The following is a 19082-nucleotide window of genomic DNA, read 5'->3' as shown; positions in this document are numbered from 1 at the left end:
TGGAGGAGCAGTAAGAAACAGCCTTTTTCTCCTTGGAGAAATGGAGTCACAGAGGTGCAACTAGAAATTTAAATTACTGTTCCTGAAACCCGGGGATAAAGACCTACATAAGATTTAAACTGTTCTGGCATTTCATGAGCAGTGCTGTTTTGCTCTTACCAGGTACACTTCAGGGTTGTGAAGTGATGTTTGAAATTCTCAAAAATGGTAGATGTGTCTAGGGTCATGCTATTTATTACGTTAAAAAAAAAAAAGCAAAACAGGGAATTTACAGCACTGTGTGTTGTTTATGACACTTGGGAGAACAATCATTGTTTAAATTTCACATAGCACTTCTTTTACCTTCTTCTGAGCTTCCTCAAAACGTGGCTGAGTGCTTCCAGTTGGCAGTTTTACTGAGGCTCTGCAGGGTTAAGACTATACCCCATGTTAGATCTGCAGAGCACAGCTTGCATAGAGGAATCCTCAAAAGAGTTGGAGCCTCCAGAGAGCTGCTGGTTTACTTCCTTTTTGCTTTCTTTGTCATTCTTTCAATTCCACTGCTTTATGGGCTCTGGATTAGTTTGTGCATGCAAATACAGTTAGTTTAAATGTCAATGCTAAGGTTTTAGTGATGGGTTGGAAATTCATTATGGACATGTTCCATGGCAAAGGGTCTAGCTGTACATTAGCAGTGTATTTGTTGTAATAGTTGTATGTCTAATGGGCCATGCTGCCCAGGAGCTGTGTTGGGGAAACAGGAAAGCTAAAGCGTGGCAGGTGCCACCCTTGCTACCTGTCAGCCAAAAATAATTTTGGCATTGACCTGTCTATGTGGTGATGTTTGCCTTCATTTTTTCTGAACTATAGCTTTGGCCTGGGTAGCCAATGGAAAAGAAAGACCAAACTCCAGAACTGTGACCTGAAATTGGTAATAGGAAGGAAATAAGGCAGTAGCTATTTAGAACAGCATTGAAATGCAGTGTCTGTAAGAAGGCATCAGCACCTGAGGGGTCACCAGGCATTGTTAGGGAAGACAGAAATTCATGTAGGCTTGCTCTGAAGTACTTTTTCTCTAAATAGTTTGTTACTACTGATAAATCCCCTTCCATTCCTTGCCATTCCCCCTCTGGTGCACTTGCCCTAAGAGGAACCACAAGTCCTGGGCATGGTTGGCATTCTGGTGGGGAGTGGCACAGTTTAACTGGTAGCTCACGGAGGAGCTGCATCCCTGCTGCCAAGAGCATGGCAACAAGCTGAATCTTTTATCAAAACTGGGTAAAGCCCATAAGGAAAAATGTATATAAAATTAATTGAGCTTTGCATACTTGGGGAATAATCATTGGAAGCAAGGATTCAGTCCTGCTGTGACTACTGAGCAACAGAAGAGGAACAGATGGCTTTGGAACCAGCAAAATTTTGAGACCTTTCCTGTCAGTGGTAATTGCTAAATCCTTATGGATTATCCTGGACGTGAATTTGATGAAATTACAAGTATCATGCACAACTGGCTTTTAAAATAATATGGAATGCTTCTAAGAGATGAAATGTTTCTTTATTGGGAATGTATTAACGTGGTGCTGGAAGGTTACAAACACAATTTGCCCAGTCCTGGTCCACACTGGGAATGTGAAGGGCTGTGGTCTCCTGTTGCTGCAGAGTGAGTGTTGCTTTTCCTTGAGACCCTCAAGCAGGGATACAAGTTGCTCTCTGTGAAGTTTGCTTGTGTCCAGGCATAGAAGTTTTTGTTCGAAGTTGAATGGGAGAGGGGTCCAGGAGTTTTGAAGAAGTGTCATTTGGCTTTGTTGTTTTAAAGGGGACAATGTCCTGGAAGGTCAGTTTTAATTGATGTTACCTACCAAGAAAGATGCAGTGAGGAATAATATACATTCCTGCTTTGGTCTTTGGAAGATACATCAATAAAGGGGGAAAAAAATTAAAACATTGCCCTTTTTACTGTTCTGGAAAGTTACGTTAGAGACAGTGAAATGCATATTTCAACTGCTACCAAGATCCCAGATATCCAAAGCTCAGAATTCTGGTTTTGTGTCAGTAAATAAAAGTTACAGTATACATTACAAAAATATTTCATTTAGAATATGAAATTCATGACATAAACATTCAAATATGTCATCATAGCAGAGATGATGAAAGCAATGCACTGAGCAGAAACACAGAGAAAGGAATGCCTTTATTTTTCCTTTGTTCATTGACATTTTAACACTGATCTTGGTGTGGTTCTGGCCACTCCCAAATTGTTTTTGTCTTTGTCCATTAGTAATCTTTCTCTCTCAGCCTTCCCCCCTGGGAATGCCTGCAGAGGAAAGCAGGAGGGACAGACAGTGGAGGGCTCCAGGTTTCCCCTCTGCCACTGCAGCACACACAGAACTGCACTTAGAGTTCGCAGGGAAGTCTGGATGGTCACTGCCCTTCTTTCCTCATCACCTCCTGAACTGGAAGGTTCTTGGAAAGATAAAGTCAGCCCCGTTCTCTTTGCTTTGGTGCCCCTTTGGTTTTTGCACCTGTCTCCCAGCTCTGAAAGAAAGCATCTTCCTTGATGTGTTAGTCCTTATTGAAGAATTTTTTTCTGATTTTTAAGAGGACAAGGAGATGCAAACCAAGTCTTAGTACTTTGGTAGTGGGATACACCCTGTTTCTTCCTGTTACTGCTGGTCTACAGTCTGCTTTGGGGTTGTGGGTTTGATTCTCTGTATGGTTGAATTGGTCTCTCCTCCTGGACTAAAAGCATATCCAAAGTAAACAACGAACCAATGCCATGGGTTTAGAGGGTGGGTTTGGAATGCTCCCTGGGAAGTCTGCTCTGCTTGGCTGTTCCCACCCCTAAGAAGGATGGTTTTGGAAAGCTCTGTGCAGCTTTTTGCTCAGTCATTGTCTACATGATTAACTTAATTAGTTAAGAAATACCCAAGACATGAGAATGGCCTGGGCATGTTCCTAAGCCCGAGGAGCCAGTGTTTATCTCCAAATTCTGAGTACTTGGGAAAAAAAAATCCAATTAATCTTACAGGCGGATTAACTTGGCAATCAGAAATGACTTGGCAACAGAGATAAAGTGAAATATATATGGATGGGGGGACCCCATTTAGCAGTATTTACCCTGGCAAAAATCCCTTTGGCTTTGCTGACAGTGCTGGTAGAGTCAGAAAGGCTGAGTCTCCAGGGAGCAAAAGGAATTTGGTGGGAAGCCTTCTTTTGTGCTCTGTGTAGTTCTGAATGTGCTTTTTTAATATTTGGGAGGGGTCATACTTTGGATTAAGTACCAAAGAATTTAGGCTTGTAATTTAGCATTTAATCTGTTGCACCAATGTCACCTAGATTTTTAGATAAAATAGGTAAAATACTCTGTGCCTGATGTTTCCAGACCCACAGGTAGAAGGGCTTTTTCTTTTTAAACCCCAGTTCACTGAGTGACACTGTTTGAGAGTAGGAGATTAGAAGATAGGGAAGGAGCCAGCTGATAAGACAGAAAATAAGACAAATGGTCTAGTAGGTCAGAAGATTAGACGGAAAAGAGTCAGAATGGAGTTATAGATATAAACTGTAAAAATTACACATATGTGTTTATATCTGCCACACAGGCTTAAAATGGGATTTATATTTGTCTCTCATCTTTTTGGTTTTGTAATCTCATTAATAAAACCCTAAAAATTAGTGTACAAAATATGAGGCTGATAGTTAAGGACTCTGTCTAGAATCTATTGAAACAGTGGAAATTTAGCATTGAATTGATACTTCAGTACCTGGAAAAAAACTGAAACGGAAGTCCCCACTATTGGGGTGGATGAGATTCCCTTTCCTAAAGAAATGAGGTGTGCATGAAAGAATGGGTGATTGCTCAGCCTTGATTTGTTGTTCCCAGATGCCTTTTTTTAATTGCCAGCCTCACAGACTGACTTTGGGACCTGAAATTCTAGATGAATCTTTGTTCACAGTAGCTTTCCTGCAGGCCAAATGATGCTTTCACTTACACCTGTGCAACTGCTGCCAGCTGGCAGCTGGGGCAGAGCGAGCTGGAACAGGCTGTTTATGGGCAGGGCATGTTTGATAATGAGTCAGTGAGAAGCAATAAACCCAGAGCCAGAGCATAGCCACGCCACTCAGGGGTTCAGCTGTTCCTGGCTTTCTCCTCTTCTCCTCCTGGTCTTACACCAGTGGGGTCCTGTGCAGATGGTGGTCATAAAACCACAAGTGGGGACAGAAGGGCCAAGCGTGAAGCTGGGAGATAAGTGAGGAGGGGAGGGCTGGGGTTAATGTGCCCCTGGTCATTCCCTGCTGCCTTCCCCTTTGTGTCTGAATTCATTGGAACAATGGATAGGCAGTCCTGGGGGACAGTCATTGTGTGGCATTTCAGCGATCCAAAGGAAATGTGGGCTGTAGAGGACAGGGAGAAGTCTGCAGGCCTGCTTCTCAATATATATTCAGCAGTGTTGTCAGGAGCAGGCTGATGGATGGTTGGAGAATGATCCATCCCAGCTGCCACCCCCCTTTCAGCTGTTCTGGCCAGAGAAGACAGCTCAGAGGGGGCTCCTGCTGTCCACATATCCAGGAGGACCAAGTACAGCGAAGAGTTGTTCAGTGATGCTGCCCTAGAGGTGAAGAAATCCAGTGTCAACAAAACTCGAGTTAGCTATCAGATTCCTAGAATCTTGTGTGAAATTCCAGGAGGTGTTTTTGTGAGTTTTAATGTTTGTAGTCACATTGTATCCCCCTGCCCCACATGCTTAGGAAGAAGAAAGGCACTTCAGTGGACAAAAGACTGTAGCTCACCTACCCTCTCATCTCTCCTGTCCCATCACTGGGTTTGTGCTGGTGCTGCAGAGCCTTGGGGGGTGATAACACATCTCATACAGTGGCTGCAGAATGCATTATATGGAAATCCTCTTTCCACATTCACATTTCTCAGGAAATGGGTTTATAAAATGACATGGCAGGAGGGCTGATTGTAGGTGGGGCAAAGAGGTGTGACATTTCAGATAGAGCTTTGCCAGAGTTGAAAGATGGTAACAAGAGTTTGTGATTGAGAAGAACTGCACAATGGTGAGTGGAGGCAGCCCTGTGTGCTCTACCCATGCTATGAGACTGCATTTGTGTTCAAACTGAATGCTTTAGAAATGTGTTCAGAGAGCATCAGCTGTGTTTGCATGCCTGGAACAATGATGAATCCTAAATTCAGTATGAAAATAATTCAGATCATCTCCAATACCAGTTTTCTGCTGGTGAAGATTATGGTACTTAGGAAAAAAAATCACTTTGAACAAGTCCAAAATATAAATGGTACTAAACTAATGGGCTCAAATTCATTATATTGAGCTTAATTGCAACTTCATGGCTCCAGATTTATTCCAATGTAATTCTGTTAATACCAAAACTAGAATAATAAAGTGATGAGTCAGGTCTATTGTTTGTAAATCTCCACTAGAGATCATTAGCTTGTATAGAATTGCATTAAAGTTTAAATGGCATGCTGCTGTAATTTTTTCGCTTGGTTTGAGAAAATCTGCATATGTTGGAGCCTCTGGGTAATTTAAACTGAAGTAGTTGAGACAATGTCATCTAACAATGATATGAGGAATGCAGTCAGATATTAATTGTCTTAAACAGCTCAGCACAATTTGTAGCAATGTAAGCGGGTGAGTCACCAGTTCTGTTACCCTGTCAATATGGTGAAACTTTAAAGAAGGCTGTAGTGTGGTGCAAGAGATGCTTTGAATCAACTTAATCGCTAACTAGAGTAAACAACTTTGTTGCAATAGTAAACAGGCATACAGAAAACTTGTGAGAAGCTCCAGCTGAGAATGGAAGTTGTAAGCAGTGTAAAAGCTGAATGAGAGTGTGTTATTTCAGTATGGTAGTGCGGAGAAATTTTGGTGAGGCTCCAACATGCTGGGCACAGTACAAGAAAAGATGGCAGGGAGTGCTTCACTGTCCTACACAATGAATATGTCACACAAAATACAACAGGTAAAAAAGAGGCCAGTGGGAGAAGGCCAGAGTCAGGTAACCAGGGACCCACTGGGTTCAGCACATAGTGCCAGCATTTTGGTTCTTTGCATGCTCCTCATTCATTCTCTTCCCTTTTCCTCTCCCTCTCTCATCCTTGATTAGCTAACCCAAAATAAAAAAAATGTCTTTAAAACCAGCTGTGAAAACATCTAAGTTTAAATTTTAGGATATTTTAATCAGTATGATTAGGTTTCCCACCAAGAAATCTGCTGTCAAGCTATTAAGACAGAAATGTGTAAATGAGTTAAGGAATTGGAAGAGGTTCACCAAAAATATCTTTGACTTCCTGCCCCCCTTTCCTGAGCAATAAGGACTTGTTCACAGACATAAAGGCAGCTATAGGTGTGAACCTATGCATGCTATTTTACATGCCTGTTTATGAAGCACATCTCATGAAGAAATACAGTGTAAGGAATTGTTTCTTTGTATTTCAGTCAGGATGTTGTTCACAGTGTGTGGGTGCCTGTTGTAATAATTGTCTGCAGTAGTTTGTCCTTGTATCCTGAACTATCCTTCAACTTTTTCTGTTATTACTTTTTCTATAAATCTGTCCATAACCCCTGAACAACATTATCTGTGAACTCCCGTGTATCTACTCAGTGAACTTCTCATCCAAGCTTTAATCTTCCCTCACCTTGATATATTTTAACTCCCCTCTTTATGGGCTGGCACACAAGCTGAATTTAATGGCGATAAATGTATTTCTAAGATTAAAAGCTATAAAGTATATATTACAGGTTAATCTGAGCCAAATCTTCATTGTCAACGTGGTAAATTTGGGGAAGTTTGATCAGGGAGGAGCCAAGGAGCCTGTGGTTGTAGCTTAGGCTCATCTCTGATGTCAAGCACATGGTTTTGTTTGTTGGTTTTAAAGGGTGTATGTTAATTTAGGGTGTCTTTGCTACTACAAACATTTAAATCACTGAAGCAACTGTCCCAGTTTACCTTCATCCTGTGTTCAAGAGCAAAGCACGAGATGTGGAAGTATCTGAGGGGAGGAAAAGAGCAAACAAATCAAGGCCAGAAAGGAAATCTTTCCAGCCCATCTTCCTCATTTGCATTTTCCTGATGCACATAGGGAATTAATTCATGTGTCCTTTCTCTTTCAGAAGGGAAGTAGCCACTGTTTTTGCTTACACTCTTTGTCACCATGCAGATTTATCAAGATACGGCAAAACAAGTTAATTGCACAGCTTGGCTGCGTTTTTTAAAAAGCCACTTGTTTGCTGTTAAAATTCCTTATTATCTAACTGTTTTGCAGTTTCTGAATCAGAGCAGTACAATTTAGTAATCTAAATTGTAGAAATAATGTGGTAAAATGTTTTAAAATATGAGTCATACCCTTGTTTTTGGTGGTGGAAATTGGATTATTATGATGCATGCGTACGTTTAAATTGGCAGTTGTTAATTCAGAAAAAGATGATTTTCAGGTGAGTTTTCACAGTAAGGTGTGCTTGTAGATTTGACCTGGGCCAGGATTTGTACTATGCCTGTTCTTTATATGAAATGTGGTGGATCCACATTTGAAAAAAAAAAAAAAAAGTGATCCTTTAAAAAAGGATCAGTTGTCTCAGTCTCATGTGTCTACCTCCCAGGAGATTACAAACTCTGAACTGCGAAAAAGACATTGCATGGAGCTGTGCATTTGTGCTTAAAGGACAGATTCTTTATCCAACCCATAACAAGAGGCCACTGGTTTTGGGGCTTGGTTTTGGTTGTTTTCATTCTGTTCTGCCTTTCAACCATTTTCATCTCAAGAAAGCACAGCTGGAGAGCATTAACTGAAAACAAATGATGTTGCAGAATATCTGCTTGTTCACTGCTGCTTTTTCAGCTTAATTCTGCTAAACGCTGCTTGATTCAAGTGTTGAACTGCTCTTAACTGCATTTAACACTTAAAAGCCAAACCTGTAAAACAGTTCTACCTTCCCAGCGCAAGGTATGCAGAGGAGGATGGGGGCAGGGTTACGCTTGAGTCCTTCCCTCTGTTCAAGCTTTCTTGCCTTCCTTTCTCTCTTTAACATATTAAATTTCAAGTGCCGAATTTTTGTGGGATGCGGGTGAGCTCAAATACAGGGCGGTGTTTGTGTTGTTTTTGTATTTCACCTTCCCCACCGTGCCTGCTAAGTGCAAGGGGCGGGTGTGGACAGCACAAAGCTTTATTTGTGCTGGCAGACAACTGCTGGAGACAGTGTCTCCTTATCAGCCGTGCCTGAAAACACAAAATCTGCCCATCTGCCACCCCTGAGCTTTGTAAGACACTGCTGAAGCTCCCGGCTGCCTGGGGAGGGGTGGGGGATGGATAAACCTGGGACTTAAGGAAGAATGACAATGCTGTCCTGAAAATCACACTGTGCCCTTTGGAATTGCACAATTCCTGACAGAGGTGATTGCTCTGGATCGCCTGGACCGCGATTTAAATACGATTTCTAAGGTGCTTCACTGGTAATGGCTGCAGAGCTTAAAGACATCTGTGGGGAAAATAGATAAGTGTTATCCTTTGTCCGAGTTTCCATTGCTGTTAGGAGATTTATTAGCATTTTTTATGGCTGGTCATAGCCTGTGTTCTTTAATATATTATTTGCAATTTCCTTTCTCTAGATTGTGCCATTTGAGGAACACAACTCAAATTTTCCATCAGTTGTATCAGGGAAGCCATAAATATGTCACAGGGGGTGTATTTATGTACCCTATTATGCGTTGGAAAGAATTTGGCCTGTACTGTGTAAAATTAAAACAATAATTGGGCTTTGACACAAAGGTTGGAAGGAAAACTCCTGGCTTACATATATATGTGTGCTTATTGTGTTTGATAATTAAATGGTAGTTACAAATTTCTGCATACTCTAAATGACCCTGACAGAACCACTTGGGCCATGTTACCTGCTAAGGCAGGTGCCCTCATAACTGGAAGAACGATGAAAATTGAGGGAAAAGGATTTAACAAAGACGTGCTGCAGTCTGCAGTACAGTGTGCACTCAGGTGCCCTGGCAGGGGACAGAGAATTGTCCCTCTGAGCAGGGAGATACCAGCTGAGTGCTGACCAGCCATAGAGAAGCTTTCCCTTCCTGCTGTCTGGATGTAAAGTCCCACCAGACCCAGTGTAAGACTGATGCTTTGTGTCCACATTGGAGCACATTCCATTGCAAGGGATCTGGGGGACACCGTCCCTCTGAAGATCGTGATGCTCACTCATCTTGGCAAAGTATGGGGTGAAAATGGAGCAATGAAAGGCAGTGCTGGGCAGAACTGGAGTGCTGCTGGCTTAGAGGTAACGACTAGGGGGCAGGAAGAACAGGGCAATAGCCAGAAGGTACAGAAAATACAGAAAATCTTGTGCCCAGCTGTGTTGATTTGACACAGCCTGGTTTTTGGTAGCTGGGCAGGGCCACAGAAGTGGCTTCTGTGAGAAACTGCTAGAACTTGACTTTAAAACTGCCTTTCAACACTTGGAAACATTAACATGGATTGCTGAATATAAGTGCTTTTTAATAAGTTTAAGGCTAAAACTATTGAAATACAAGGTAGCTCGGTGTCTTAGGGACGTATATAAAATAACTAAAACCAAAATTTCTTAAATTCTGGTGATATCAGTTCTTGTGAAAATTTCCTTTGTCTTCTAGCCAGCTTTAATTTTGCTGATTGTGGTTTCCCCTCCCAGTCATCTCTGCTTTTATAACATGAGATAAAAATACATTCTTAATAGATTAATGAAAGTCATGAACATGAAGTGCTGTTAGAGCTTTACAAATTTATTTTAAAAAATAGTATTGTCATTTGGCAAATAAGTGTTGTCTGCTAAGAAGAGCTGCTCTTTTTTGTGAGCCGCGTGTAACATTGCAGTTAATAACATTTAGTGTTATCAGCTGCTAGATGACTTTATCTCAACTACAAAAGCCTGTTTGCAGAGGGGAGGCAGCCTTGCTGGAGTGCCAGATTGTTAAATAACTACAGGTTGCCAAAACTAAATGAACTTTTCAGCTGGTAATGATGTGCAAATTGCTCACAAAAATGCATGTGCACTGGAGGAATGCTCACAAGCACAGGGTTGTGTCTGGTTAAAACCTTTGTCCTTAACCCAGCAGTGACACCATTAGAATGACTATATCTGTATGTATAATAACACAGTTATTTTGTGTTATGAACAGCTGAATAGTTACTCAATAGCTATTTTAATTAACGTAATTAACCAAATATATATATAAGCGATTTTTAAGTTATTAGCTGTTATGTTAAATAGCCACTTAAGCTATATTGTGGCCCTCTTGGTGACATGCAGCTCTGGGTAAGAGGAGTGGCTGTGGCTGTGCTGCCAGTGTCCCTCTGGGTGTGGCTGTAGTGTATGGAGAGGAAGGTTTGCAGATGGGCCTTTTTTAAAACTACTGGGATCAGAAGGGGAGGCACAGGAATTAAACACTGACATATCAATTAAGCAGTATTTTTTAAACTCATTTTTTCTTCTCTTGGAAATACAGTTTTCTGTAATGCGGCAAATATGAGGAGCTACCTTTGGGTGAAGAGATCTCAGAGTAAACTTCAATGAGAAGGTGATTAGTTGAAGTATGTCCAGGAAGGTGGCTGGAGTTGGCCCAGGTGTGGAGCTGTGTTACCCAAAAGCTGCAGTTTCTCTCTGGGTGCTGCTGCAGCCCAGAGGAAGCTCTGGGTTTCCTGTGCAACGCTTGATCCCTTGCCCTGCAGTGTCTCACCTTGGATTTCTTAGCCTGGTTGGGAATTTAGAACAAAGAGCCATTCTTGTGAATCATGTTTTCTTTGCAATTTTGCATTCCAGCTCAACAATTCATTCCTCCTTTTTTCTAATGGCAAGAACTTTACTGGAGTTCACATAACTTTGGAAAAATTGTTAGTTCAGGTTCTTTTGGGAGCCTTGAATGTTCAGTTCCAATCCATTGGGGGTTGTTTAAAAAATACAACTCTTAGTATACCTAATATATACATAAGAATTAGTGGAGTGTTCTGACAAACAGTTAATGTCCCTGGATTTAAAAGTTTTTCAAAGGTATTTTTCCGTAGCCAAGTTAAAGCTGATGATGTGTCTTCAGTTATTCATCTTCCCATCTCTTGCCTTATAAATACTTCTGGGAAGAATCTAATATGATCTCAAATGTAGACAGCATTTTGAAAATATGATTTGCATGTTTCAATGTGCTGTGGAGTGTTTTGAGTGCATGGAGTCTGTGTGTGTGTTTCAGTGTGGCAACATTGTCATGCTGAACCAGGCCTTTCCCCTCTGGAAGGACTCGTGGTACTTTTATTCCTGCTTTGTAAAATATGTAGTAAGAATGTGAGATGTGGTCAAAGGGGAGTGCCAGCGTTTAGGTACGCACCAAGTGGTTAGTAATGGTTCTGTCAAGTTAGACTGCCTGAAAATTGTCAGTCTTTAATTTTAGAGTTCTACCCTTGTCCCATAAACTATTTCCAAACTAAGTTTATTTTTCTGAATTTAATTTTTATTCATTTAGGACTATGCATAGCTGCATACACTTACAACTTAAAATGCTGTTATTACAATTTTTTCTCAAGTTCTTACAGCCAACACCCCAGAAAACATAATTTTTATTTAGTATTGTAGGACTAACCTGTTCTGAATTTGTTGTAGGTTTGAACTGCTGTTGGATAGAATAAAAAGAATATAGTTCAATTTTCAAGTTGCAAAACACATTTAGTATGTGCAATTTAGCAGCTGTTGCAAACACTTGAGGGCATTTTCTTCAGCATTTGAAAATTCCCTGTAGAAGTGAAACAGGAGACATTAATTTAGCATTTCAAGCTTGAAAAATAATTTAACCTTTCTTTAAATTGTGTTTTGAAGTTTGGGATTAACACTGTGCCTGGCTACACAGATGGTTGCATTTTACATGTTCCTTTGTCTAGGAAAAAAAAGAGACCTCATGGTCAGTTAATGGTTTTAAACACTCCTAGTCCTTATTTTATATCTTCCTAATGGGACCTCAGAGATTGTGGGAAGATACTCAGAAAATTGTTGTTTATCATGTAAGATTTGTAAGATGTGTTGTATTCTGTGTCCCAGAACTCATGAGCTATTTTTGCTCCTGCTTATTAATCCTGGTTAATGAATTTTACAGCTTCATCCCTTAAGATTTAGCATCCATAATTCTGCTGTGGGAAAAAGGAAAACTAAGATCACCAGTGTAGAGAAAATGTTGCTTTATTAATGGAATGTGATGGCTCTTATTTTGTAATTTTTAATAGGTAAAATTATCAATGAAGTGTATTGTCAAGAAGTAGACTTCATATCAAGTCACTGAAGTGGTTATAAGCTAAAAAAGCTTTTTAGTCTTTCAGAATGCTTTCTAAGCTTTTTTGCAGCCATTTTAGGGAAATAGCATAGTGAACCGAGGACGACACAAATCAAATGTGATGCTGGGATAAATGATGGAAAATCCATTAAGTCAGTGGCATCACAAGAGCAGACAATTCTAGAGTATAAAATCAGTCCTTAACTGGGTATTTTGTGCTTTGTAATGATTTTTTTCTCAAGTAGTTTTAAAAGTATCAGCTAACAGATTGGTAGATTAACACAGAATTATAGAATAAAGTCATGGAATGGTTTGGGTTAAAAGGGACCTTAAAGGTCATCTGGTTCCACCCCCATGCCATAAGGAGACACCTTCCATTAGGCAGAGTGTGTAAATCTTCACGAGGCACTTAAAACAGATCTTGATAAAACCACTGAGTACAACATGGAGCATCTGTAAGAAATCTGTCTAGTTTATAAAATGTTACCATTACAATATAGGCACAGTACTTTTTCCCCCTTCATTTGAAAGTGCTAGTAAAGTTTTTAAGGCTACTACTTTTTTATCATGACAAGAAGAAAAGTTTCCTTTCATCTTTAAAGTTCTTACCCTTTTAAGCCAGCATGTGCAACAAAATCCGTCTGGTTGGAATTCTTAAAGATAGCAGTAACTGGTACAAGACTTCACAGCTTTATTCCAGCTCCTGTGGCAAAAGGATTTCCATTGCCAACACTGCAGTCACAGAGATGACTCTTGCTACTATGAGGTGCAAGTTTTATGATGTTCCTGCAATTCTGTGCTAACTTTGCAGGCCAGGACAGGAGATAGGGGTGAGTTGGTTTGACATGCTAGGGATCAGTGTTTGGGTCTCCAGTCTTAAGTGCTATCAGTGAGGCATTTCTGGCAGATACTTAATGCACTACAATTAAATTAAAGACATCTGAAGCTGTTGTTTATATATTTTGGGGGTGTTTGTATGCATACATATGGGAATACACACTCTGCTTTCCAGTCAGCCAAAATCCTCCTCCACCAATTTATTCACAGAGGAAAAGGTTATGTTTCCTCTAGATTTTCAAGGGTGTTTTGTTTAGTTTTTCTTCCAAGGGACTTCCTAGAAAGAAAGGCTAAGAGAGTGTTGCAGGAAAAGCACTGTTGGCTGAGAAGTTTGGTTACCCCTACGTGCCAAATCCAGTTTCTAAGATGCAGAAGGAGCTGGGATGTAAAGGTCAGAAGTTGCCAGTATAGTTCATGCTAACACAACACGATGAATGTTGTGTTATAAGAACAGTAGAACTCCCTGTCTTGTTTGAGATGTAGTAACTTCTCATGCTTGGTAGAATGGCCTGAAGAGTGGTTTGGCATTATTGTTTTAAACCTCACGGGTAACTTCTTTAAAACTGTGAAACTTTGCAGCCCCTTACTGTGGCTGAAATGTAGAAAATTCTGCCTTGGCTTCTATTGATTATCTTAATTGCCTCAAGATACAAAGATTTTCCCAATACCATTGCTATCTTTATGACTGATTGATAACTCTCTGTTAATAAACAAAAATCTGTTTGTAAATGGAGATGCTGAAAATTAACTCTTTCTTTTCTTTGTCCTGTTTTTCCAGCGGAACCCCTGCCTTTAATGGACTTGTGCCGAAGATCAATTCGTTTTGCTCTTGGCAGAGACCGCCTGCATGACATAGAAATTCTACCTTTGCCTCTATCTCTGAAAAATTATTTACAGTACCAATAAGACATCTAGAACCCTCTGGCCTCACATTGGACTTCATCAATGCAAATGGCAGAAAATTGTTTACAGCAAAATATAAATCTTTGTGATGGACACTTAAGTGTTATTTAATTTTTAATATATATATATTTTTCTGAACCAGTGAAAGCAGATCACTGTGGGGGACTACTAAAGAATGTGAAAACATTGATTTGATTGAGGTTCATGTGTTACTTGTTGCCTTTTGTGTTTACAGTCCTGAAGGCTGTAATTCTCATTCTCATACATTGATTGGTTTATCTTTGTTGCTTCTGGTAAATGCCAATAGAAAATCTGACCTGCAAGATTCATTGTCCTGCAGACAGATTTTTCAATATTATTATTTTCATTTTTCTTTCTCTCTCCTACACTTCACTCCAATAAATAAAAATAAATTAGCAAAAGAAGAGTCTTGACAGTAACTTTTGAAAAATATTTGCTATGCAGAGTTGTTGAGAGTTCTGCATGTTCAGTGCTCAACATAATTAGGCCTATAGTGTCTAGAAGCTCTAATGTTTAAAAAAAGCAGATTATTTTCTGGAAGAAGAGAATGTGGTTTAAAAACGTGGGAGGAAACAAACAGTTCATGTGTCAGATCAGTTTTTGGACTTGGTAACAGTAAGGTGCAGTTCGTTGTTTTCAAGACCAAATCTAGTCCCTCTAAAGTTCTGCAGTTTATAACAAAGTGTTCATTGTCCCAAGAATTTAGGATATTCATATTTTAGGAAGCTTGTCACTTTTTTTTTTAAACAAATTTATAATTTTTATGTGGTATGAACTCTTAAGTACTTTGTTTTCTTTTTAATGTATGTGTGGTAATAATGTTTATTTATCTGTTTAGCGTCTGGAGTTCTCATTTAACTGTTTCCCATCTTGGGGTGACTGATTCTGGTTTTTTCCCCAGCTCCATTAGAAATATATCAGTTTTTCAGTCTCATCCCTTTTTTTAAGATGCTGCTTTCTGTTTGTGTTTCTTACATGTTTCAAGTAATCTGCCTGAATCAGTTATCTAGTTTTTAAACTGGAAGTTGTTGTTAGGGCAGAATGTCAAATGTTTAGACTGAGCTGCCTTCAGCATATTTTAATGTGAATTTACTGATGAATGAGGAGAACATTTCTAATAAAGTCTACTGTCCAAAGTAAAACTCCTATCTCCTTTGATGATGAAGTGTTAAAACTGCTCATAGCCCAGAGCAGAAGTTCAGTTCCTTGTGCAGCTTTGCAAATGTTTCTGTTTGGTTCTTCTGTGGCATGGCTGCTCTGGCTCCTGTGTGCGAGACATTGGCAGGCAGTGGCCTGGCCCATTCTTGATTTATCCCATTCACCCTGAGTATGGCCATGCTCTTGCTTTCAACACCATTCTGGGCAGATTCCTCTGAACAAAATCTCACTTCTGTGCCAAGCTGTGCTTTGGGACTCGGTGCTTTTGAGGCAGGTTGGAGATTGACTGATGATGTGCACTGATGATCCAGGCAAAAGCACTGACCCCCAGATGGCTGCCCTGCTGTCAGTCACCCCTGGGAACAGAATTACAGTTCCAGCTGGAAAAGAGAAATGGGAGATACAGCAACACAAGCAAGAGTGAAAGCAACAAGGGCAAGGTAACGCAAGGACATCAAGAGTTAAATAACTAATTGACTGTCTGGGTTTAACTGTAATCTTCAGCATGGAATTATTTTGGATTTGCCTTCACTTAAGGTGAGAGGTATATACTGCATTCCTTCCTTTAATCTTACAAAGGGAAAGAAATTACAGCAGTGATCCACATTGTTTACTTTTCCCACTTGCTTTATTTCATGTAAACCTTTTGTCTCAGTAGGTACATTGGAAGAAGAAGCTATAAAAGTACAATAGTTCACACAAAAGGCAGAACAAAGGTGTATCAAGTAATCTGTCATAAGCAAGGTAAGCAGCTGTTCAGGAATGGCAATTCTACCAGACCTTATTTTTCCATCAGTGAAGTCCATGTTAGGTAAGCATTCCCTAAAATTAGTGTTCTACTGTGTATAACTACAGACTTCATGTTCCTTTGAATAACTGCGGTGACACAACTGTTCATTTTACTTGACCCAGACCAACAGCTTTTTAATGTTAAAGTGGGAATTGATATCATAAGACAAATTAATGGTGCCTCTGTATATTAATTAACCTTACTGCTTTAGAGTTGTGTTGGATTTTAGTTGGTGCCCCCTCTGCGATGATTTCTCTAAACCAAACATCCTTATTTTAACTTTCAAATATTTTTACTAACACTTAGTGTCTTCTGAGGCATGATAGTTCTACAGGAATTATTATTTTATTATTTTACTGTTTCCTAATTTAATTACATGTTGTGATTCTGTGGATGATAGATACATCCTTCATATGGTGTTAGGGGCTGTGTTTTTGGGAATCAAAGTCTGTGTGATACATTTTTCTTGGTCTGCAGAAGCCTTGTAATGACACTGCAGCATGGAGAATATTAATGATACTTTGGTGTTCTTCCTAACTATCCCTGTGCAAATGGATTCTCTTCCAAGAGCGTTTATAGAAAACATGGAGTACAGGTAAGGATGAATCAAGCATTGAGGCTAAACAAGTGGTCAGAGAATCTCCTCACAAAGAGTACCAGGAAGAGTCTCCTCTGCCAGTGAGCTCCAGTCTGGGTGCTGTGTTCCTCACACTGATTCTTCAGGCTCCCTTTACTGGAATGTTTACTGCCTGCTTCAAGAGGGAATTGAGCAATAATTTATAAAGTGGCCATGCATTGGCTTTTGCCCAAATCAGAGGTCAAACACTAAGTTGTTACCTTCCTTCAACCAAAGCTGTTGAAACTTCTCAGAATCTCTATCGTGGCCACCTAAATTCAGGAAGATCCCTACCCAGAGGTCCACTCTGGGGAATGGCTCACAGTGAGGGTGATCATGTACTACAGAACTGCACTGCTTTGTTGGAGTGAGACCTTCCTTGCCTTCATATTTTCAATTTCCAGCACTTCTGTCTTTCATCATATGAAAAAACAGACAATCCATGTGATGGTTTCCAGCTTTCACTGTGTCCCTGTGCCTGAGCAAAAGCAGTGCAGTTTCTCTAGACATGGTGTGGAAGTGAATTTCAGAGTTACAGAATATTCTGTGTTGAAAGGACTCACAAAGATCATTGATCTGGCTCGAGTGAATGGCCCATATGGGGATGGAACCCACAGCTTTTTATACCCTGCTCTGACCAACTGAGCTCATCTCACACCCAGTGTTCCCATGGCTGGTAAACTCAGAGGGGGCAGAAGCTCTGTAATGCAAACCACAGGAATTTATTGGTAGTATCTGAAGGAAAGGGGCACATGCCTGGCAACTGCAACCAAATTGCAGCCTCTGTTGATGGGTGCATACTAATTAGTGGGTTGCAAAAGGAAATATTTTACCTACTCTGCATTTGGTTCTCTAATTTGTCCGCTTCCTGGGAATTATTGATGGTTCACAATCCTTTCTCTTGTGACTTTGGTTAAGATTTATGGGAATATGTATCATAGCTTCTCTTCTGTATTTTCTCCCTATTGCTGTTCTTCAGCCTTCTGCAGCTCACGTGAGGTTGAGGAATTGATTTATCCCCCTGGAGGTGCTGCTTTGGTGATCACATATCACAGACCCTGTAACCCAAGTGACAAACTCAGCTTTTACACTTACTGAAACTAATTTTGTAACACCTACGTTTGGAGTCAAATTTGAGAAGCCACTATCCTTTGATGTAGCAGCAGTCACAACGTATCCTGCTACTAGGCTGACAGAGTCTGTTCTACAGAGGCTTTATTTCTGCCTCAGATTGAGGATGTGTTGAAATGTCTGTATTCTCATCCAGAGGCAATGTAGTACAATCTGTAGGGAAATCATGAGGTTTTATTTTAGTCTTTACATGTAGTCTTTCTGGTGTTCATGTTTTTATATCCACAGATAAACTCTTGCTGTTGAGGTAGGACCTAATTTTGTAGCAGTTTCTCAGTGTTCACTTGAAGCTGGGAAAAGATGTTAACAGAGCAGACGTGTACAAATCATTTAAGTGTTTTTGATAGTTATAAGAGAGCAGCCAGAGTGCTGTAAAATTTCCTTCTCATCTCCATTACAGTTGGTATTGTTAAACTATAACCATATGTTCTCCTGTCAGTGGCAGGCACTGCACAGCAAGCTCTGTATCAGCTCCAGCAGAGCTCATCCAGGTGCAATTCCCACTGACATCAGCGGGAGATCTGCCTGAGTCAGCACTGCTGTTTGTAGTTCCCATGTGAAGATCCCCAAACATTTCCAATACACTGTATTGAGCCATACTTTATTATATGTAAGCAATGTCAAGCAGATGGTTTCTGCAGCAGTTTCTCTAATTTGGCAAAACATGCTGGCAAGTGTAGTTAGGTGAATGTTGTGAGAAAGTTGAACGAAAAAATGTGTCTTGTTGAGGCTGAGAGCAGCGTTCAGAGGGGAAGCCAGGCTTCTTGGTTCCTTAGTGATGGTTTTCCATTTACAAGCCTTTGGAATCTCGGTGGTTTTTATTCTGTATGCTTAAAGGCATGTAGGATCTTTATCCACTCCTGTTTATCTCAAAAGAATATCTGGTGATCATGAAGTGGAAATCCCTTTGTTTGCTTGATTCAAAAAGACACCAAAAAAGCCACCTCCTTCCTTGAGAAATGTTCTCTGTAGAACTAGAGCCATGGGAAATATACAGCACACACCAGCCTGGATGCCCACCATGTCCTGGCTTTTTTCTTGAGGTAGCAGCTGTTGCTTCCGAGAAGACCTCAGTGTGTTCTGCAGGCATTGTCTGAAATAGAAACATCTGCAACAAAGCTGAACCCAGCTGAAGGTATTTTAAAGCAAATTTGGGAGTACTGTGGTGGGGGCAGAGAAGGATGAGAGCTTAGGAGAATAGTGTTTGCCTTGTTCTCTTTTTTTAGCCCCACTGTAGAGTTCAAGAAAATTCAGAGGGCAAAGGAATAAAGAAAAGTTGTTTATGCTTCCATCACCATCAGGTGCTTAGTGTTGATGTTTAAAGCTTAAGTATCTTCCCCACTA

At 40.3% G+C, this 19082-nt stretch overlaps 1 protein-coding gene across 5 annotated transcripts in view; it reads left to right on the top strand.

Annotated features, from left to right (window-relative positions):
* SPSB4 (splA/ryanodine receptor domain and SOCS box containing 4) overlaps positions 1-15189 on the top strand; it is a 146679-nt gene extending 131490 nt beyond the window's left edge. For all 5 annotated transcript variants that reach the window (XM_033069314.1, XM_033069313.1, XM_033069311.1 and 2 more), the window contains exon 3: positions 13898-15189. In XM_033069314.1, coding sequence (XP_032925205.1) covers positions 13898-14025 — 128 coding nt within the window. In that variant the 3' untranslated portion in view covers positions 14026-15189. The remainder of the gene's footprint in view (positions 1-13897) is intronic.
* The last annotated feature ends 3893 nt before the right edge of the window (positions 15190-19082 follow it).

The sequence above is a fragment of the Catharus ustulatus genome, chromosome 10, assembly GCF_009819885.2.
Source record: "Catharus ustulatus isolate bCatUst1 chromosome 10, bCatUst1.pri.v2, whole genome shotgun sequence".
NCBI classification, from domain to species: domain Eukaryota; kingdom Metazoa; phylum Chordata; class Aves; order Passeriformes; family Turdidae; genus Catharus; species Catharus ustulatus.
This window is presented reverse-complemented; position numbering and strand designations above follow the sequence as displayed.